Genomic DNA, 23,552 nt, shown 5'->3' on the forward strand with positions numbered 1-23,552 from the left:
CTAATAACCAGAAAGCATCTTAAATGCAAAGCCCGTCCGCATCCGTTTGTATCCAGACGTCTTCTTCTTCCATATGATCAAACTAACGAAAAGTTTAAAAATATATAAAATGAAAAGTTCTGATTTTATGCAGCCTTGACCTTTTGCTCTTAAAAAAAAAAAAAATCAGCTTGAAGCTCTTGATGGGTGAACCAATTCAGTGACCTGATATGTGTTCTTTAAATTTCAGGTCAATCAGGTGTAAATTGGAGATTTTATGTGATGCTCTTCTCTGACCTTTTAAGAAAATTCTTCATTTGCCTTCTCCGTATCTCCGTATTATCATAATAAAGCTTTGGTGAAAATTTGATGACAATAGCTTAAATGGTAAAAAAAAAACAATCAACTTCTGGCTAAGGCCCGGACAGACAGACACAGACACCTCGTCCATTTATAAATTACTAGCAGAAGTACCCGGCATTGCCGGCGGGGGAGGGGAGGGAAGGGGGAAGGGGCGGGGAACAGGGGGGAGGGGGAGGAGAGGGGAGAGGGAGAGGGAGGGGGGAGGGGAGGGCAGAAAGGAAGGGGTAGGGGGGAAAGGGAGGAGCATGGGGGAAAGGGAGGGGGAGGGGAGGGTGGAGGGGGATGGGGAAGGGGTAGGGCGGAAAGGAAGGGGTAGGGGGGAAAGGGAGGGGCATGGGGGAAAGGGAGGGGCATGGGGGAAAGGGAGGGGGAGGGGAGGGGAGGGGGAGAGGAGGGGAAAGGGGAGTGGGGAAGGGGATGAGGGTAGGGTGGAGGGAGAAGGGAGTGGGAAGGGTAGGGGGAGGGGGAGGGGGGAAAGGGAGGAGGAGCGGGAGGGAGGGGAGGAGGGAGGGGGAGGGGGAGGAGGAGGGGGAGGGGAGGGGGAGGAGGAGGGGTGAGGGAGAGGGAGGGGTGGGGGGAGGGGCTGGGGAGAGGGGGAGGGGGAGAGGGGGAGGGGAGGGGGAGGGGGGAGGGGAAGGGGTAGGACAGAAAGGAAGGGGTAGGGGGGAGAAGGGAGGAGCATGGGGGAAAGGGAGGGGGAGGGGAGGGTGGAGGGGATGGGGAAGGGGTAGGGCGGAAAGGAAGGGGTAGGGGGGAAAGGGAGGGGCATGGGGGGAAAGGGAGGGGGAGAGGAGGGGAAAGGGGAGTGGGGAAGGGGGAGAGGGTAGGGTGGAAGGGAGAAGGGAGTGGGAATGGTAGGGGGAGGGGGAGGGGGAGGAGGAGGTGTGGGGGGGGAGGGGAATGGGGGAGGGGAGGGGAATGGGAGGGGAGGGGAATGGGGGGGAGGGGGAGGGGAGGGGGGAGGGGGGAGGGAGAGGGGGGGAGGGGAGGGGGGAGGAGAGGGGGGAGGGGAGGGCGGGGGAGGGGAGGAGGGGGGAAGGGGGAGGGGGGAGGGGAGGAGGGGGAAGGGGGAGGGAGGAGGGGGAGGGGGAGGAGAGGGGGAGGGGGAGGAGAGGGGGAGGGGGAGGAGAGGGGGGAGGGGGAGGGATGGGAGGGGGAGAGGAGTGGGAGGGTGGGGGAGGGAGGAGTGGGAGGGTGGGGGGAGGGAGGAGTGGGAGGGTGGGGGAGGGAGGAGTGGGAGGGTGGGGGGAGGGAGGGGTGGGGGGAGGGAGGAGTGGGAGGGTGGGGGGAGGGAGGAGTGGGAGGGTGGGGGGAGGGAGGTGTGGGAGGGTGGGGGGAGGGAGGAGTGGGAGGGTGGGGGGAGGGAGGAGTGGGAGGGTGGGGGGAGGGGGAGGTGGAGGGTGGGGGGAGGGGAGGTGGAGGGGGGGAGGTGGAGGGTGGGGGGAGGGGGAGGTGGAGGGTGAGGGCGAGGGGGAGGTGGGAGGGCGAGGGGAGGGGGAGGGGGGAGGGGGAGAGGGGTGGGGAAGGGGTAGGACAGAAAGGAAGGGGTAGGGGGAAAGGGAGGAGCATGGGGGAAAGTGAGGGGGATGGGGAAGGGGATAGGGCAGAAAGGAAGGGGTAGGGGGGAAAGGGAGGGGCATGGGGGGAAAGGGAGGGGGAGGGGAGGGGAAAGGGAGGGGGGAGGGGAGGGGAGGGGGAGAGGAAGGGAAAGGGGAGGGGGGAAGGGAGAGGGCTAGGGTGGAGGGAGAAGGGAGGGGAAGGGTAGGGGGAGGGGGAGGGGGGGAAGGGTAGGGGGAAAGGGAGGGGGAAAGGGAGGGGGAGGAGGGGAGGGGGGAGGGGAGGGGGAAGGTGGAGAGGGGAGGAGGGGGGAGGGGGAGAGGTGGGGGGAGGGGAGGGGGATGGGAGGGGAGGGGAATGGGGGGGAGGGGAGGAGAGGGGGGAGAGGGGGAGGGGAGGAGAGGGGGGGAGGAGAGGGGGGAGAGGGGGGAGGGGGGAGGGGAGGAGAGGGGGGAGAGGGGAGGGGAGGGGGGGGGGGGAGTGGGGGGGAGGGGAGGGGGATGGGGGGAGGGGAGGGGATGGGGAGGGGAGGGGAATGGGGGGGGAGGGGAGGAGAGGGGGGAGAGGGGAGGGGAGGAGAGGGGGGAGAGGGGGAGGGGAGGAGAGGGGGGAGGGGGGAGGGGAGGAGAGGGGGGAGAGGGGGGAGGGGAGGGGGAGGGGAGGAGAGGGGGAGGGGAGGAGAGGGAGGGGGGGATGGGAGGGGGAGAGGAGTGGGAGGGTGGGGGGAGGGAGAGGGGGAGAGGGGAGGGGGGGAGGGGAGGGAGAGGGGGAGAGGGGAGGGGGGAGGGGAGGGGGAGGGGGAGGGGAGGAGAGGGGGGAGGGATGGGAGGGGGAGAGGAGTGGGGGGGGGAGGGATGGGAGGAGGAGAGGAGTGGGAGGGTGGGGGGGAGGGAGGAGGGGGAGGGGGGAGGGGAAAGGGGTAGGACAGAAAGGAAGGGGTAGGGGGGAAAGGGAAGAGCATGGGGGAAAGGGAGGGGGAGGGGGGAGGGGGGAGGGGGATGGGGAGTTGAATCCTGCTCTTAAGCCATGAAACATGTTTGTGCATGTTAATACCGAGAGATTTGCCTCCACGTTACTAAGGAAACCCTGCCCGAGTCACCTTCAGCCTGTAGAATGCAGATGCTGATATGTCACAGACCTCAGTCTCCTCACCAGTCTGCTTTGTTCACTCCAGTTGCACCTGTTGCTGGGTACGATCCACCTGTGAGTTAAAACTACTGCTAAGTTGGTCAGAAATTGAGTCGAGCATAATGGGCACAATCTAGTGTTGAACACTGGTATTTATTTTTGCACAATGTAGCTCCGAGGAAGGAAGACAACATTATATCGGAGATAAAATAATAATTAATTATTATTAAATATTATTAAATTATTAAATTAGTAATTATTAAATTATTAAATTAATTATTTATTAAATTATTAATAATATAATTATTAAATTAGTTAACTGCATACGACCACCTTTGGCGAGCGGAGCAGGTACCGTGACCAAAATTTTCAAAATACGACATATGACCACTTTTGGTGAGTTGAGCAGGTACCGTGACAAAATTTCAAATTATGGCATATGGCCACTTTTGGCGAGCTCAGCAGGTGAGGAGCTGAGGTGACCAAAATTTGCAAATATGACATATGACCACTTTTGGCAAGCTGAGCAGGTTTGCTGAGCAGGTGAGAAGCTGAGCTGACCAAAATTTGCAAATATGATATATGACCACTTTTGGTGAGCTGACCGGAGACCGTGACCAAAATTTTCAAAGATGACGAACAACGACTTTTGGCGAGCTGAGCGAGTACTGTGAACATATGACACACACATCATGTCAAACAGAGGTCCGAACATGAATCCATCAGATATATGCTACACAACTATTTTTTCATGCACGTACATGTATTTATTCCTCACTGCTTATTATGATCACTCCGGACTTGGTGGCGTAATGGTTGGAGCGTCCACTCTGATTCTGCGAGGTCGGTGGTTCAAACCCTCGTCGAGGCATACCAAAGATTAACAAGTACAAAAAGTTTTAATTAAAACAAAAGCCGCGTCGATGTTACACAATGCCTAGATGCAGCTGTGCCTATAACGTCGATGTTATAGGCACAGGACATTCCTATTGATTCGATTACTTGATGTTATTTTTGTGCAAAATGAAAATATATCTCGGCAATTTCCCGTGTGTGGCGACGAATTTTTAATATATTTCGGCATTTTCCCGTCTGTTATTTCAGGCGGTGTATGACTGACCATGCCGCAATTGAAAAAAAAAATCTCGGCAATTTCCCGTGTGTGGTGACACGTGAACGAAGCTATGCTCCTCTCTCCACATTATTGTGACGACGTATAAATTAAATATTTCATCGTGACGATTGTCATCAAATGGACGAATTTTTATATATCTCGGCATTTTCCCGTCTGTTATTTCAGGCGGTGTATGACTGACCATGCCGCGATTTAAAAAATATATATCTCGGCAATTTCCCGTGTGTGGCGACACGTGAACGAAGCTATGCTCCTCTCTCCACATTATTGTGACGACGTATAAATTAATTATTTCATCGTGACGATTGTCATCAAATGGACGAATTTTTAATATATCTCGGCATTTTCCCGTCTGTTATTTCGGTTAGTCAGGTCAAAATACAGTTTAACCCCCAAAAAATTGCTACAAAAGGTTTCTCAACTGATTCTGGTAGGGTTTAGCGTACGTTATAACATACTAAAAGTTTACCAAAGTAGGACCCCCGGAAAAGTGTTTTTTTCAAGATGGCGTCCAAGATGGCCGCCGAAACCTCTTAATGATCATAACTATGTAACTATCAACTCAAATTTGATGATCTTGGTGTCTATCCCTAGGTTTTTGGGGGCAAGGAACACATTAAGACCATTAAAAATGAAAGTGGGCCATTATATGTAACACAAAAATCCAATATGGCGTCAATAATGGCCGCCAACACCTCCAAATGACCGCAAGTCCATAACTATTGACTCAAATTTAATGATCTTGATGTCTATCCCCAGGTTTTTGGGGGCAAGGAACACATTAAGACAACTTTGGATATTACTGAGCTGTTGAATCATTATGAAATTGAACTCATGACCTTCAGCTGTCACCTAATGCACAAACACCTTTGTCCATAGAATAAGTTTCAGAGCGTTCAGTTTTGAGTGTCATCCTCCTCCTCAGTATCGACCTCTTGAGTGTTGTTTGGATTGTCACAGTTTTCAGTTTGGCAAGGGCCACATGCAGCAGTGCAGCGGAGTCCATAGCGTCTGCAGCTGCATCGAGAGGATTTGCATCCCCCCAAACAGTTGCAATGGATAATTTTCAAGAGTTCGTCAGGCGCAGCATTGTTTTGGGTCATAATTGGAATTAACTGATCATTTTCCTGTTTCCATCCCCATTCAGTTGGGTTCATTTCATTTGCCATCCCCATCCATACCATAATTTGAAAGTACACACGTTGGCTATGGAATATTGTTGCAGGTGATGTTGGGGGGAGCCGTTCAGAAGTGACAAATGCTTGAGCAGTTGCCACTTTTTTGGTGAAAATGATATGGCGCAGTGATGATAGCGTATCATTAGACTTGCCACCAAAGAGATCAACCATCAGGTCTTTGCCAAGATCTGATATGTCCTCATGAGATTTGTTTTGAAGGATGAATGCACTAGCACAGGACTTCATGACAGGATCAGATTTCACTAATTTCCAGAAGGCTGACTTTTTTCCGATGCCGAAAATCCTTGAAGTAGAAACACATCCTGAGTAGGCATGTACAAAGAGCAACTCATTGCACACATCGTCTCCTAAAGTTTCTTTCAACAGGTTAATGTTATACACTCTGTGTTCGTTTGACTGCTTGTTTGCATCAGAACGGAAGTAGATGATCTCATTGTCTGTTCTGGAGTAATGAAGGAGCAAGATCAGCAAATCTGTATCCTCACCGACCAACGTTGTGGTGCAATGACGGGATCGTTCAACAGTTGCCTTAACGATATCAACGTCTGCATCCCCTGGTGACTGAATGACATGGCATCCCCTTTTAGTTAGTGCTGTGCTGATGAGAGCAATCATGTCTGCCTTGTTTTTGTCACGAGACAAAAAGTCGTCCTTTTTGCCTGCAAACTCTGTTTCTGCAGTGAAACTAACAATAGGGTGCAGGTTTTTTCCTCGTCTCTGATGTGTGTTGTCTTTTATGAAGGGACCTTCACCATAGCCATCGAACACCACTGTCGCTTGTCCGTAATGTCTCACAGTGAAGTCTGCATAAGACTCAGCTATTGCATTATATGAGTCACCTTTGTTCCACGGTAAACGATGGAGCAAAGAGCCACCATCAAGCACGTAACAATCTGTTTTGGGAATAGAGTTCATCACAGCCTCACTTGATAAGTCCGCAGCATGGTCTCGAATTGCCTGAGCAAGCTGAGGTTTGTCTGCTTTTCGAAGAATGTTCCTGGTCTCAAAGAGGGCTGGAGGGTAGGGGCTTCGTTCATACGTCAAAACCTCTTCAAGGGAAAGATCTCCTGACCTTGACACCAGAAGGAAACGCTGGAACAGAAGGGCAGGATCAATGGTACGATCAGGAGCAATCTTCACAGCAGAGATATTCCCAAGGGTTTTGGCTCTGTCTTTCCGCTTGAATTTGTAAGTAAATGCCGACTTTCCGATTATATCTTCAATGATCTTGTTTCCAACCGATTCAAAGTCATGTACATTCACATCTGGCCCAGCCACTATACCGTTGACAATGTTTCTCAGAGTAGGATCAGATGTGAAGGGTGAGCAGGCTGCAAGCTTTATCCGAATTTTCTCGAGATCAGATGCATCTCTTTTGATGCGCGCCTCAGTTGAGTCTTTGTGTTGCGGACTTGTAGTATAGGTTAGGTTTGTGAAATCCTGCATCGCAATGTTGTACTCGGATGTTACAGGTGCAGATAAGGTCCAAAGGTTTCGCATGTCCTCGGTCATCCCACTGCCGCGAGTTAGACCACCAGTGCTCTTCAGAGACCTCATCAACGTTTGTTCGATGACAAGATCACTACTATGACAGCTCGTGGGCAATGACAGCTCGTGGGCGAACTGCCTGAATTATGGCATGACCAACTGCCGCAACCTTGCGTCTTGTGTCTTTCCCAACGAACAATGTTTCCAGTGCTGTCCGCAGACTAGTCGGAATGAACGATAGGGCTGAATCAAGTTTTAAATCATCACTACTTGGATACTGATTCGTCACGGTAGAAACCTGAGATTTTATATCACTTCTGATTAACCTAGCAGCAGTTTCAATAATAGCGCGTTTTTGGGACTCTTCATCGCCTTCCTGACACGTTTGCTTGTAGTATGATCTCAGAATCTGCGACGTTTGTTCTCTCATCGTAACAATATCGTCCAAGCCTTCTCTTTCACCAAAAAAAATTGAGTCCTTAAAGCGTTCTTTAAGACGCTTTTTCAAACTGTAATTGTCATACGGTTCCGAATCAGGATTACAAAGATACCCTTTCATTATGAGGCTCAAAGATGTAACAGTTAGTTGTTCCTCACTGTTCAGTTCTAGGTAAGCACACATTTTCTGAAATGCTTCATACTTATCTTCATCTTTAGGACGACCACACTTTCTGCGCTTGGCTTCGGGGGCTTTCTGGAACTCTAAAGGCACAGACTTGAAGGACCGGAAATTTCCACTACACGAATGATGATAAAGTCCGTCTGCTGCATGTAAATCTCGTAAATAGTATTCAATCCGACCCTTTACAGTATGTCCCCAATCATCTGAACGGGATTCACAGACCTCCACAATTGTCTCCACAAATTTGTCAGTCCGTACCCAGCTAAAGTGTCCCTTGTCCAAATCAATTGTACATCCACAGAATACGCAATCCTTTTCACTGTCAAAACCTCCACTTGATTGTCTTGTGGTTCTCTTTGGTGGCACAGAACCACTACTTTTCTTTGCAACATGGCTTTTAATGTTTTTATCATTTATGTACTGTTGACGACAGCTTTTATGCACTTTAGTACTGGCTTCAACTACAAGATCGTCCTTCCGCTTTACACTGGCTTCATTTATTCCCTTCGCCCCCTTCCACTGAATTGCAACCCAGTTATCACTGGAATCCTCGATCTCCTCCTTGCAGATTGGACAAAAAGCTTGACTGGCTGTGCTTGCACTCATTGTTGAATCATGTCTGAAAAAGAGAAAGATGAGAATTAGTTATTCAGTTAGATCCAATTCGACACATTCTTCAGGTCAATATATGGAAAATGCCCCCTCAACCTGTTAGATAATGGCCCACTTTCATTTTTAATGGTCTTAATGTGTTCCTTGCCCCCAAAAACCTAGGGATAGACACCAAGATCATCAAATTTGAGTTGATAGTTACATAGTTATGATCATTAAGAGGTTTCGGCGGCCATCTTGGACGCCATCTTGAAAAAAACACTTTTCCGGGGGTCCTCCTTTGGTAAACTTTTAGTATGTTATAAAGTACACTAAACCCTACCAGAATCAGTTGAGAAACCTTTTGTAGCAATTTTTTGGGGGTTGAGGGGGTATTTTCCATATATCGACCTTACTACGGTGTATGACTGACCATGCCGCGATTGAAAAAAAAAAAAAATCAATGGACTTGAAGTTACAGGCCTTTGAGAATTCATTTCGTTCAATAAAGGGCAACTTTCATCGGATTTTCTTCCCGTTTTTTTTCAACCGAGTCTAAAACTATGGTAGTGACTGTGAAAAATGAAATGATATATCGAATTTGATTTGAAATAAAACTGTGTGAGAGAGGAAGACACCACGGGCCTACAAAACAGGCCTCAAAGCTATGTGAGTTAATAAAATGGTGGATATTTGTTTATATGAAGCCTCTTCCAGAATGGGTGGAGCTATGGTTCCCAGAATGGGTGGAGCTTTGAGGTTTTGTCTTCTCTGCAAGAACAAGAAGCAGAAGAAGAACAAGAACAACAACAACAACAACAGCAGAGGGCACTCTATGACCAGCGTCTGCGACGCGGCTAAAAATTGTAATGTGCTGTTTCCTTGCTTGACCCTCAGCATAAGGATAGAGCATAGACAAAACGCTGGGAAAGCCATAGCCACCACCTAGTATAATCCTTGCCAATAAACTGCTTCGGCAGAAGCAATTCTGGAAAGATTATGGTACATCAAATCAAATATTTATGATTGAGCAACCAGGTATCATCTTCTTCCACTTCTACAAAAAACAAGTGATACCATTCAAAATGTTTATTTCAAACAAATCCATACACATCAGGCACTTCAGCAAATATTAGAAAACACTTGTTTAAATAAGTTTACTGATCTTCATCAAATAAAAAAATAGGAAAAAAAAAATTGCATTCAGACAAGTCGCATTAACATAAACTACAACTTCAACAACTTGTCTCTTCAATCCCAATCATCCCTCCAGGTCTTTAAAACAGCTGTTCACCACCATCAACACAAAAAGTGCATAAAGATAATGTAAAGATAATTAATGACAAGTACACATACATTCAAAGTACACCGCCCCATGCCAAATAATTAAATATGCTGCAGCGCGGCATTGCCGGGGCGCCTCCGGCGCCCGGCAATACCGCAGTGCAGCTCATTAAGGCTGCATTGGGAGGGAGAGGTGTACACTAATTGATTGATTAATTGTATAATTAAAATCAATAAAAGATTATCACAAAATATTTTCATAATCAATTGGCTAATCGCATAACTAAACCACTAGTGCTTCATCCGAAGATGTATCTTTTAGAAATTTAATTAAATAAGTCATTTATAAAAAATTAAATAATTAATTGATTACTCAATAAATAATTAATCGATTAATCAATAAATAATTAATAGATGAAATGATTAATCAATAAATCAAAAATATCCTTGATAGCCACATCACTTGGTCACTTATGTCCAAATATTAGCTTCCCAGCTCAAAAGGTGCCTGAGATATTGGCCAAATGAGAAAGAAAATAAATAAATGATTAATAATGAAAATAAATAAATAATAATCATAAAAAAATTAAATTGGTAATCAATTTGGTCAGAGAACACATAAACTACCACTATTTCATCAGAATCTGTAACTTAAAAAAAAAATTTTTTTGGGTCATTAATCGAATAATTAAATAATTAATCGATTAATTGATTAATTAATAAATCAAAAATATCCTTTGCAGCCAAATCACCTGGTCATTGGCATGTCCAAATATCAGCTTCCTAACTCAAAAGGTGCCTGAGTTAATAATGGTCAGAAGAGAAATGAAATTTAATTAATTAAATAAGTACTTAATTAAACGCTAATAATTAAATAACTCCTCAATTAATTGATTATTCAAAAAACAAAAAATACCGTATTTGACAAAGGACTTGCTCACGACTGTGCCGAAATTTCAGCTTCCTAGCTCAAAGGATGGCTGAGATATCGTCCGGACAACCAAGAAAGAAAACAAACAAACAAGAAACCAGAGTGAAAACTGAGTACTCTCTTTCAGCGTGCGTCACTGCCGAGCCCCCTTTGGTGCCCGGCAATGACGATTTGCAATGCCTGGAGATGGCATAGGAAAGGAGCGGTGTACAATAATGACATAATCTTCCCCCATCCAAAACCTTGATTTTTTTCTACCCCCGTTAATTTACTCCAGATCCACTTTTCTAAAATACCGACTTCTTTCCTGGAAGTCCTAGCTGTGTCCATGTGTTTTTTTTACCTCTCAACCCCCACCCGCTTCCCACGCCTCCTCCCCCAAACCCTCTCCTTCCCACAGATCTCCCGATGTCCCTGCTCTCAAATGTTGTACTTGTGTGCTTCCCCCTCTCTCCCCATCTTGTCTCCCGCTCCCTTTATTTAGTCTTACGTGTCCGTTTTTTTTTTTTTTGTCATTAATGTTAGCTCCTACACGAGCCTCGATCTTGTATGCAAAAAAATACAAAAAAAAACTACACTACAAATTAGTGTATGCTTCAGCCATAAGAGAAATAAATAAAGAAAAATATTCCATTTTACAAGCACACATGAAGGAGATTGATCGGCTGAATTTTTAACAATGTGAACAGCAAAATCAGCCTATTCTAATCTACAACCAGAAAGCTTCCATCAACTCCTGTTGATGAGTGTTTGGCATTGTCGGCATGCTTGCTCAACACTTGTGGCTTCATAAGAGTAAGCAGCCATTGGGACTGAGTGCAGAAAGAGTCAGTGCAGTCACATGAGTCAATGCAGAGAGAAAAGTCTATAACCACTCGATCCAACAGCCAATCGATTATTGAGTAAATATCTCATACAATAAACAACTAAAAAAAACCTTTTTGAGAAAAACTTGTTTCTACAAAAATATACAATTAATGTTTGTACAAATTGATGAACGAATATCCCACCCAGAATCATGCTACAATTTGAGAAATGTCTGTTTTACTTCTATGCACCCCTAAACCACGAGACGGAATGAGTTGAAAACTAGTGGTTGTACTTGGTACGTGCACGAGGTTTTGGGGAGTAAATATATTTTTATTTAAAAAAAAAAAGCCATGCTGCCAATTCTGGGTGAATTGTCCCATCCATAATGAGCCCATCATAAGTAAACAAAACCCACAAAACTTCTTGCACTTGCCATTTGTGTCTACTACCACACATCTGAGTGCTTCAGTTAAAAAATAATTTGGGGAAAACCAAAGGGAAGGATGAGTGCGAGGATTCTTTGTAGAGGGACATTAATGTTGTGTACACATTACTTCAAATACCCTTGAACATTTAGCTTTCATATTGCAGATATCTATTTCTAATGACATTATCTCAACCTGATTAGATAATGGCTATGATTGGCTGAATTCTGTTGCCATGGCAACCATCTTGGGAACTTGGTTTGTGCACGCAATATTTCAAAAACCATTCAAGATTTAGCTTTCATATTATGCAGATCTATTCCTCATACGACCCAAAAGGCGGAAGATCTGCAGTATCAGCTTGATTTAATGGGATTATTTTGGTTAAGTGTAATTTCAATTTTGTTGCAAAGCCCACACAATTAAATAAACAGATCAGATACCTGGAAGTTTGGAACTGGTTGTGTTGATCTTCCATTTTTCAACCTCTATTCTTATTTTTCAGTGTCTCGAAGTGATTGCAGATATATGGTTTTCTGAGGCTTGCATGAAAACAGGCAATACGCCTGACCAGGACCATTGTGCTTCGTACTCCCACAAAATACCGTGTAATATCTACATCAGGCATTCCCATATTAATTGCTTTTGAATGCCTTTACTTATATTATTTTATGTTTACCTCTTGCACACATGCAACAAAACAATTAGAGCTTTAAATAAACAGCGAATACTAAAAAAAAAAAGTTTCCAGATTGGCAGAATTATTTGAGACTGTACACATTATGCTTATGAAAGTAGGCCTTGGCACGGCCGATGGACATTATTCATGTGCAGGTAACACTTCAATATTCCCAGAGAGAGAATGATTATTATTGATAGTCAGGAAACGCAGAACATTTTCAATCCCACATACAATCTCTGCTGCCTCTGAAACACCCGTCTAAGCTGTTCCCATTCGCCAGGCCATTTTTCATAAATTTAAGAATTGCACTGTGCCTGCAATAATCAATCTGTACAAAGTTGCATTCTTCATTCTTATTCTTAATACAAGTAGTTTGATAAAACGTCAGCAAAATGTTCGGAAAAAAAAAAAAACTGCCTTCATGTAGATTGTAGATACACTCTGATGGTCACACAGAATTTTAGGGGTTGGGGTCAAAAAAGTATTGTGAAAAGAATAATAATACATTTGTGCAGTTTAGAAATTAGAAACATTACATTTTTGCCATTAGTATGCCAACTATAAAATAAGGCTGTCCAAAACTCTGCAAAATAAATAAATATATTTTTATATAATGATATACTTTGGGCTGCTGCAATCACAAAAACCAAAACAAATAAACGCCATGTATCAACCTAAGAGTTAAAAATACGTCATAAAGCTGAAGGACCAAGATCAATGGCATTGAATTGCTTGGCAGGCGGCAGAAATAGCAGCACCTTCCCAGCCAGGCCAGCTGCCATTCCTCGCACAGGCAGAACGTACTGTGTGCCATCACTTCTGCGGCAAGGATCCAATTCCTGGAGTTGAGCATTGCTAGCGGCGAGGCGGCTGGATTCCCATAGGCGGAATCGCCTGCTTTTCCCTTGCTTAGCCAACAATAGAGTGCCACGCAACCGAGGCAAGAGCAAAGGTAGCTGTCAAATGATGAGAGTGAGGGGGGGGAGAGAGAGAGAGAGAGAGAGAGAGCCAACAGGTATCCTTTTATAAGCAATGGAAAAAATACCATTTCTTTTAAGCAACTCACGGAAATTGATCAAACAGCAATTTAATTAATAATCTTACTATAATTCACCAAATGTCCGTCCGTCTGTCTGTCTGTCCATTCGAAGGTACCGTAAAAACTGCTGAACCGATCGCAACGATATTTTGGGTGGATAATCCTTGGATCTCCAGGAGAAAAATAGGCTATTAGTTTTCCCAATTTCAGCTTTAGTCTCCAGCATTCTCAGGTTTGGTCTCCCACATAACATTCGCGTTCGCATAACGTTCATTGTGACGATGTTTTCATTGTGACGATGTTGTTTTCCCGGGTGCCGCACAAACGGCTGCACTGATCGCTGCACAGCTGCACCGATTGGACTCGGTGACCTCGGACAAAGACCTTTTATAAGGACACGGGTTGAATCCCTGCTTGAAAGAATTCCAACCCCATTGCCGCTATCACGGCCATCTCTCCAACTTACAATCCCACGAGATATGCGGAAAGGATGACCCAAAACCAATATAAACATCATTAAACATCATTCGTATATAAACATCATTAAAAGTAAAAGTTTTCCCAATTTCAGCTTTGGTCTCCAGCATTCTCAGGTTTGGACTCCCGCATAACATTCGCGTTCGCATAACGTTCATTGTGACGACGTTTCCATTGTAACGATGTTGTTTTCCCGGGTGCCACACAAACGGCTGCACCGATCGCTGAACAGCTGCACCGTTTCAGATAAACTGGTAAAATGCCTCCCAAACGGAAAGCCTCATTAACGAAAACGTCCAAGGAAGCTGTTGCAAGAAAGAAGGCTAGGCTAGACGAGGAGTCGAGGACTATCGGAAGCAGGAACAAGGACGTGACACAGCGGCACACCAGTCTCGGAGGCAGTCCGAGGAATACAGATCTGGTGAACAAGGACGTGACACAGCTGCACATGTCTCTGAGGCAGTCCGAGGAATACAGATCTGGTGAACAAGGACGTCACACAGCTGCACACCAGTTTCGGAGGTAGTCCGAGGAATACAGATCTGCTGAACAAGATCGTAACACAGCTGCACACCAGAGCAAGTCCAGCATAAACTCCAGCTTAAAGTCCAGCTTAAAGTGGCTCTAACGCAAAAGAGGAGGATTGGAGCAGTGTTTGATGTCCAGCACTTTGAAGAAGCTGACTATCCAGCAAAGCAGCAAGATCACAAGCTGCCAAGTCTGTATGATACAGGACGTAAGTGCCCCTTCTGCAAGGCCCACATCCAAGGAAGCTGTTGCAAGAAAGAAGGCTCGCCTAGACGAGGACTATCGGAGGCAGGAACAAGTACGTAACACAGCTGCACACCAGTGTCGGAGGCAGTCCGAGGAATACAGATCTGGTGAACAAGGATGTGACACAGCTGCACACCAGTCTCGGAGGCAGTCCAAGGAATACAGATCTGGTGAACAAGGCAGCACAGCTGCACAGCAGTGTTCATTAAATCGCAGTCGGTTTTACAGTTCGTCACTGTCATGGAACCCCTAACCTTCTGCCTCGCTCTTCCCCCTCCTCAAATAACACCTCATTGTGCCTCACCCAATCACCATCAAACCTTTTGTCCGCCCCATCCTTCCCTTTCTCCGAGCTATTCTGAAATCTCTGACACACCTTCAACAGCTCTCCCTACCTCTTCCACCTCTTCCACATCTTACCCTGCCCCTCCTCCCCCCTGTTCTGTATCCGATGCTCCCCCTTCCTCTTCATTAACGGTATGGACCTCAAACATCCGGGGCCTTCGTTCAAACTTAACTGATCTCTCCATACAGGTTGCTTCTGTCAAACCAGACGTGATCTGCTTAACAGAAACTTTCCTCCTTCATGATGTCTCTGATTCCTTAGTATCTCTCCCGGGTTACTCCCTCCTCCGGTATGATAGACCTGAGCCTCGTCCTGGAGGTGGGGTTGCTATCTTTATCAAAAACTCTCTTCCTCACTCGCCCTGCACTGTACTCTCTCCACCTCACCCCCAGGAATACCTCTGGCTACGGCTTCCCCTTCGCTCCCACCTCTTGTTCATATGTGTGTTGTACCATCCACCAAACAGTGATGACTCCATCTACATCTCGCTGTCTGATAATATGGACCAACTTCTATCTACTCATCCCAACTCTCTCTTCCTCATATGTGGTGATTTCAACTGTCATCATGCCAGTTGGCTGGGTGTGGGTACCTCCCTCACCAGCCATGGCTCCTCAGCAAAGGACTTCTGTGACTCACTGGGACTGACACAATCTGTCAATTTCCCGACCCGGATCTCAGTCAACGGAGCATCTTCTCTTCTGGACTTGGTTATGACTAACTTCCCTGAAAATGTCTGCTGCTATTCTTCTGCACCAATCGGATCATCTGATCATGTCCTTGTTAAAGTGGACATCTCTCTGACCATTCTCAGGGAGCCTGCTCAGCGACGACGAGTCTGGCATTTCACTCAGGCCAACTGGCACGGTCTTCAAGCAGCCATCAATCATCTGGACTGGTCTCCCATCTCTACCACCTCTGACATCAACTCATCCTGGGAATTCTTCCAAAGTAAATTTCTCTCCCTCATGCACAGATTTATCCCATCTCGTCTTCAGTTGTCATACCCTTCCTCCCGTCCATGGTACATGGAATCTTGTGGTGAGGCTGTTGCCCAGAAACAACTTGCCTTCGTCTCCTGGAAAGCAAATCCAACGGAAGGAAATCTCATTTCCTTTCACAAAGCCCGAAACAAGTGTGTGTCCACCCTCAGGAGAGCCAGGAAACAATATCTCTCCGTTCTCAAGACCGAACTCTCTTATCTGTCTCCCTCTTCCAAATCCTGGTGGCGTCTGGTCAAATCCGTTTCTGGTGTTTGTTCCCCCTCCATCCCCTCCCTTACCTCAAACGGCTACACAGCTGACTCCGCACGTGAAAAAGCTGAATGCCTCAACTCTGTGTTTGCCTCTAAATCTTGTGTCCCAAACCCATCCCTCTCTGTACCCACCATACCCAGTCATACCCAGCTGCTCCTGGACTCCATGTCCTTTCCTCCTGACAAGGTGGAAAAGTTTCTGTCAACCCTCGACTCTGATTCTGCAACTGGACCCGACGGCATCAGCCCACGGGTCCTAAAATCCTGCTCTGCCGCTCTATCTCACCCTCTCTCTGTTCACTTCACCCTCTCTTTTGCTCAAGGTAAACTGCCATCTGCTTGGAAATCAGCCAACATCACCGCTTTGCACAAAAAGGTGCAAAAACAGATCCTAGCAACTACAGACCAATCAGCCTTCTCCCAATTATCAGCAAAGTCATGGAATCCATCATTGCTTCGGATATGAAATCTTTCCTCTTCTCCAATGGCTTGATCTCTGAGCATCAATTTGGTTTCAGACCAGGTCACTCTACTCTGGACATGCTGCTTCTGCTGTCTCAACAATGGATGGAGGTCCTCAATGCCAAACAGGAAATTAGAGCTGTCTCCCTCGACATATCACGTGCCTTCGATACGGTCTGGCACCCAGCTCTGCTCACCAAACTCTCCTCCTTTGGTATCCATGGAAATCTCCACGCATGGCTGGCTGACTTCCTCTCTAGTCGTCGTCAACGTGTGGCCCTGAATGGGGTCCTCTCATCTCCTCTTCCTGTTCAGGCTGGAGTTCCCCAAGGCAGTGTTCTGGGCCCTGTGCTTTTTCTGGTCTTCATCAATGATCTCTCTGACTCTCTTGAAAATCCTCTCTATCTCTTTGCTGATGACTCCACTCTCTGCCGCTCCATTCCTCTTCCCTCAGATCGGCAGTCTGCAGCCTCCTCACTCTCTGAAGACCTGGACAAAATCACAGACTGGTCAAACAAGTGGAACATGTCTTTCAATCCTGACAAATCTCACACTCTTACTATGTCTCTCCGAAAAGATCGACTCGACAACCCTCCCATCTACTTTCTGAATAATCCTCTCCAAGAAGTTCTGTCGCTCAAGCTTTTGGGTCTCACTATCTGCCATGATCTTTCTTGGGAAAACCACATTTCCAAGCTGGCCTCCAAAGCCAGTCGCCGACTGGGCATCCTCCGTCGTGCGAAGTCCTTCCTTGGCACACCTGAGCTCCTTACTACATACAAGGCTTTCATCCGCAGCTCAATGGAATACTGTTCTCCCCTATGGGCCGGTGCTCCTGCCTCACACCTAGCTCGGCTTCACGCTGTTGAAACCAAAGCTTTCAGAATTATTGGAATCTCCCGCGATGAAGCTATCTCTGAGGGCCTTTCACTCACTCACCGCAGGCAGGTAGGTGGTCTTTCTTCTTCTACCGACTCCTCTCCGGCCTTGCACCCCCAGCTCTCTCTGTGCTCTGTCCCCCAAATATTCCTACAGGTCGCACAAGATCTGCCAGCAACCCTCTGATGGTTAAACTGCCGAAATCTCGGCTCTCTGCTCACCTTCACTCTTTCATTCCTCTTTTCTCCCACCTCTGGAACAAACTCCCTCACTCCCTTCAATCCCACTCCTCCCTCCAGGTCTTTAAAACAGCTGTTCACCACCATCTCTTATGTTCCCCCATCCAAAACCTTGATCTTTTCTACCCCCGCTAATTCACCCCAGATCCACCTTGTTTGAAATTCCAACTTCTTTCCTGGAAGTCCTGGCCGTGTCCATATGTTTTATACCTCTCCCACCCCCCCCCCCCCCCCTTCCCATGCTCCCCTCAAAGCCCTCGCCCTCTCTCAGATCTCTCGATGTCTCCATGTCTCTCGGTCCCTGCTCTCAAATGTTGTGTTTGTGTCCTTCCCCCTCTCTCCCCATCTTGTCTACCGCTCCCGATGTTATATGTTTTTGTGTCGGTTTGTCTTTCTGTGTGATTAATGTTCGCTCTTTCACGAGCCGCGATCTTGTATACAAAAAAAAAAACCAAAAAAAAAAACAACCATACTTGAGTGAACGTTGGATGCGATTGATCACTTTCTGGCTGGAGTGGTCCAATGCGATGGTAGACTTTACCTTGAAGCTTCACCATGGGGTTGAATCTTGGCATGAAGTGTGCTCCTTGATTCCGATCGATGCCATGGCCAAGGCATTGTTGAACTGGCGTAAGCCTTGGTGATGAACTGGCATATACGGGTGGGTACCGTTGCTAGCCTTGGTGATGTGGCTTTTATTGAAATTCTACAAATACTGTTTAGATGTGATTTGATGATTTGCGTGTGATATGATAATGGATGTTTATATGAATCGTTTAAAATAAAAAAAGCCTTTAATTTCTGATATTTTGCCTTTTCATTTGGGCCTCCCAATTGAAGCCCCGCCCGTAGGGCGGATACCGTTGCTAGTCGAATAAGTTAGGAAAACAAAATCAAAATAAAACAATACCTGAGAAATGTAAATAAAAACAACATCTATAATTTAAATAAGGGGGAAATGTTCAGATTCAACATCCCCGCAACAACCCCAGCAAACTATCTGGATATATTCTACCCATGGGCCGATTGTCACAGAGCACATATATCCCATTGCAGGCTCGTGTGCATGCAGCAAAGAGATTGCACACAAAATGCTATACTCACCATTTCTTCCACATTCACCTGACTTGAAGGAAGGATAAACAAGCCAGGTGCATGTTCGCCTGCAGGTCGGACACCAGGAAGCATGGGATCCTGGAAGCCGAGAAGTGCGCCTGGAAACAATTTTGGAGAAACGTTGTGCAGAGGGCAGAAAAAGCGAGTGGGGATGGGGTTTTATGAAATTAATAGGGATTAATTATTAAATCAATTCCTACATTTAGCAGAACATCATAGGTTTGGTATATGTGGGCTCCATGGCAATCACAAACGAAACATTTTAAAGTGTAGTCTCTTCGATTATGGGGTACATGTAGCTCAGACACCATTTTCTGACCTGGAGCAGAAATTAGCCAGTGATTTGAGGTCACAGTAGGTGCAGGAACATCCCCACATGCAAGCCTCATAGTGGCCCCAAAAGCACTGTAACTGTCGCGGAGCCTCCCATGATCCAAACTTGAAAAATACAAAATCGGCAAAAGCAAAATGGAGCGATCCAGTGGACCAAGTAGAAGGGCTGCATCAGGTTTCAGAGCAATCGTTTGGTAAAAGAACAAGTAGGGATCCGAAGTTTCAGCCCCCCCCCCCCCCCCCGGCAATGTAATTGATCGAAAAACCCCATGATCCAAAATCGGAAAAATCAAAGCCCGAGCGATAGTGGGGGCCATCGAGTAGAAGGGTTGTATCGGGTTTCAGTGCAATCGATTGGTAAATGAGGGACGGGTAGGGATCCGAAGTGAGGGGTAACCCCATGAGAGTCCCCATGATCCGAAATTGAAAAATTGCAGCACGAGCAATTGGGCGGGCTGATGTCTTGTTTTAATGTGTCAAGTTTCAGACCAATCGGCCAGATAAGGGAGGAGTATCAAAAACAGCAAAAAGTTAGATGGACGATCACCCACCGAACGGACAGACATCCGGACATCACAACCCATTTTATAAGTTCATCTTCTCCTGATACCCTGGGAGGCCCCCTGATTTGAAATTAAAGAATCCAATACCGAGTGATCCTATGGACCATTGAGTAGAAGGGTAAATGGTAAATAAGGGACGAGTAGGTATCCGGAGTTTGGAGGGTAATTCCTACACCCTGCACCCTGGGGGCCTCCATGATTCAAAAATAAATAAATAAATAAATAAATAAATCGGAAAATTGAAGCTGGAGCAATTGTGTGGGCTACTCTGTTGTATTCATGTGTCTAGTCTCAGAACAATCAGACAGGTGATAAGGAAGTAGAATTGAAAATTTGAAAAAGTTAACGGACGGACATGATGACCCTTTTTATAATGTCGTCTCTTCGAGAATCAAGATGAGATGACCTAAAAAGGTATGTAAATCAATGACAAAAAAGTTTGAATGTATGAAAAAGATTAGGGAGGAGAAAGGAAGAAAAAAAAAAAGAGAGAGAGAGAGAGAGACAGAGAGACAGAGAGACAGAGAGAGAGAGAGAGGGAAAGAGGGCAGGATAGTGATGGAGATAGGAAGGATGAGGGGAGCAGGAATGAGGGGGGGGGGGGGGGGGAAGACAGGTGAGAGAAGACAACAAGTAAGTGAGGAGGGGTTAGGATGAGGGAAGAAGGTTGAAAGGAGGAGGTAGACAGCAAGAGGAGAAGAAGGTGAGGAGTAAAGAGGGAAAAGAAAGGATAAAAAGGAAGGAAAGAGGAGCAATGGAATGAGAGAAGGAGAACATATTGGACAGTAAAATGTAAATTTAACTACATTTCAACAACAAGGAAGAGCACATTTTAGACAGTTAAAAACTATGCTCTGAAGTCGACCACATGGAGCGATTTGTCCATACGATTAAATAAAGGAGATAAACACATATCAGCCAAATAAGCATACACTGGAACGAACCCTATGCATTTTGCAAGGTGAATTTCAAAGGCATTGACATTTCCTTATTTATCCTGGTGTTTAAAAATAAAATATTAAAAGACAGAATCCACTTCATGTATGTGTGGACAATTCTACCAAATGGTCTGACTCCTCCTGACTCATGCAGAAATGGTTGGGGATCCGATCTGCCCAAGTGCATTGCGATAGTGAAAAATTAAGATGTGATGGTCACCGGCTTTACTAAAACAATTAATCAGACTCAGTGGTGTAATGGTTGGAGTATCCGCTCTGAGTCTGGGAAGTTCAAACCCCGGCCGTGTCATATCAAAGACTTTAAATATGGTACCTGATGCTTCCCTGCTTGATGTTCAGCATTTAAAAAGATAGAACACGGACAATCCCCTTCGAAATTCCTCCATAAGAAATGCCCCGCTGAGTGCGGTAAGAAAGGCGGCGCCATTGTTGTGACGTCGCTGGTACCCAGAGTGCCCCGGGAAGTCATGGCACTTCTTCCAAGTTCAGTGGCTGTGTTTGTCTCGTCTAACAGTCCTGTGTTGTGTCTCTTGTATTCGTCTGTATGTTTGTGTGTGTGAGACGTGTACTGAATATACGTGTGGGTGTACATGTGTGCATGTCAGCTCTACTATGAGCCTTAGATCCTGTAAAAAAAAAAAAATCACCATCTATTCAGTAAGAGAAGAGAATATAGCTGATTCAACACTGGTTATGGAGAAATATTCGAGTGAAATAAATGATTCATGGGCGAGTCCCATGCAACATACGCTTGGCTGAGCTAAAACCAAGGTAGTCTTAGATGATGGCACAGTGCCGTTAGATGAATCAACCAGGATTCACAAGGTAAAATCACGCCAGTGTGTGGCCACCTTCAGAGCCAGATGTTAAATGGGGGAGGTAGGCTGCCGGTGCACTGTTTGGGCTGATGGTGATGCTAATTGCCATTGCAGAACTTGTACTCACCAGTTACAACAGCCCAATGAGCCTTCTGGCCCCTCTTCAAGCACGGCTCATAATTACGATCCGCATCATATCTGCCCACCATCCTATGAGTCAAGGTTAACAATAAGTCATTACGCAGGTATAAACATAATTCCAACAGAAAATAAGCTGCCTGGATCCTTGGACGTGAGGAATGTAGGGAGTGGGGTCAGAGGCGGAAGGAATGGCCCAAAAGAAAGAAAAGCAAGACTAAACTGTGAAACAATGCACACCAACCTACCAATCTCAGCAAAAAAAAAAAATCACTTAAAAATACAACTCCACCAAATACCAGGATGTGTTAGAGAAATTGCTGTATACCCAAACTAAAGTTGTTGGATATCAAAACTTGCAAACATATGTAACATGTTGAACTTTTGTCATAAAAAGCAAACCAGAAATTGTAAAAATTACATTTTACTACTGAAAATAATCTTCATTAAATACAATCCACAAAATTATTTATTGGCTTAAACATTTTTATCTGGCTGTGTATGCTCAAAAGAAAGAATTATATTCTTCGGATTACTTTTTCCAAATCATAAAAGGATAAGCACTTAATATTAGAGGTTGAAGTGAAATTCTGTTTAGAATGCAACAATATAAGAATACAAGTACTGCACAGGAAGTTCTCAAGTTATTTTCCAAACATAGTTCTTAAGTCGGAACTCAGTTCCCACAGATTGTTATGAATGGTGGTTTGGTTCTACAACCAAGCCAAGATAGCCTATTTCACAAAATTGAATACGTAATCAAACTGAAATGTAAATTTGCAATAAATTACTTCAATGAATAATACTTCAAGCTATTTTTCCATATCGGCAATAATACCACTCCTTTGCATTGTTTTCATTCAATTAACGGGCAAAGATACCTTTTTATCTTGTAAAATTATTATATTGTCTTTTTTTTTTTCTTTTTTTTTTTTTTAATACAAGATCGAGGCTCGTGAAAGAGCTAACATTAATCACACAAAAATTCAAACCGACACATAAAACACAAAAAATAAGGGGAGCGGTAGACAAGATGGGGAGAGGGGGAAGGACACAAACACAACATTTGAGAGCAGGGACATCGGGAGAAATGTGGGAGAGGGAGGGCTTGGGGGGAGGTGGGAGAGGTATAAAACATATTGTTGCGGATATGGGATTTACACCCATCCATATCCGCTTGTAAATATTCCCCTATTTCCTCATCCTTCCCAACTATCCCCAATCCCCCATTCCCTAGTCCCATTTTCTGTAAATAACACTTGTAGACCCGACCTTCCCCTATTTCCCCCATTGAATGTCGCATCCAGGTCCACCGCATCTCACGTAGACAACTATAGGACATCTTGCTAGTTATTCTTAGTCTATGTCAGTTAAGGACTCGTTTCCATTAATTCTGACTCTTCGTTGCACCAGAATGTGATTGTATGGCACCGTTAGAAAGTTTAGGACCTCCCAATACCTCCCCGCAGCTCTTCCTCATGGTACAACAACAACAACAGCAGCGGCGGCGGCGCGGGGAGTGTGCGTCCTCACTCCGGCTTGGTTAGCCGCCATTGAACATGTGCTCCGACGGGGTTACCACGCAGGGGCTCGCTGTCAGCTCCTCGTCAAGGGCGGAGCCCGGTAACCCCCCGCACCCAATAGAAGCGGCGGACCGATTCCATCTAGGGCGGAGCCAACGAGCCGAGGGCGTGTCACTCCCCGCTGAGCATGCGCAGGAAGAGGGAGGTGAGGTCAGATGCGCCCTCAGCTTGGAGAGAGAAGACGCCACCTCAGAGCGCTGCAATACCTCCCCGCATCTCTGGACCGGACCGCGTTTGATTCTGCCCCTGAGCCAAGGTGCACCTTGTGCTATCGACTGCCTGTCCTTCCCTGCCATCAATCCCCGTGTAAGTCAGTCTTGTCCCGTTTGTCTGTGGTCTGTCGGGGATAAGATAAGACTGTGTCTAAGTGCCCATCT

At 45.9% G+C, this 23,552-nt stretch overlaps 1 protein-coding gene across 1 annotated transcript; it reads right to left on the minus strand.

Moving 5' to 3' along the window:
* Positions 1 to 10,788: 10,788 nt before the first annotated feature.
* Positions 10,789 to 21,716, minus strand: LOC137416167 (actin maturation protease). The gene is made up of 3 exons (XM_078769644.1): positions 21,582 to 21,716; positions 18,770 to 18,879; positions 10,789 to 13,150 (listed from the first exon to the last, which is right to left on the minus strand). The coding sequence occupies exons 1-3, from the start codon at positions 21,661 to 21,663 to the stop codon at positions 12,887 to 12,889; spliced, it is 456 nt and encodes a 151-aa protein (XP_078625770.1). The 5' UTR covers positions 21,664 to 21,716; the 3' UTR covers positions 10,789 to 12,886.
* Positions 21,717 to 23,552: the final 1,836 nt, after the last annotated feature.

Source organism: Myxine glutinosa, unplaced genomic scaffold (genome assembly GCF_964187855.1).
Source record: "Myxine glutinosa unplaced genomic scaffold, kmMyxGlut1.1 SCAFFOLD_3659, whole genome shotgun sequence".
NCBI classification, from domain to species: Eukaryota; Metazoa; Chordata; class Myxini; order Myxiniformes; family Myxinidae; genus Myxine; species Myxine glutinosa.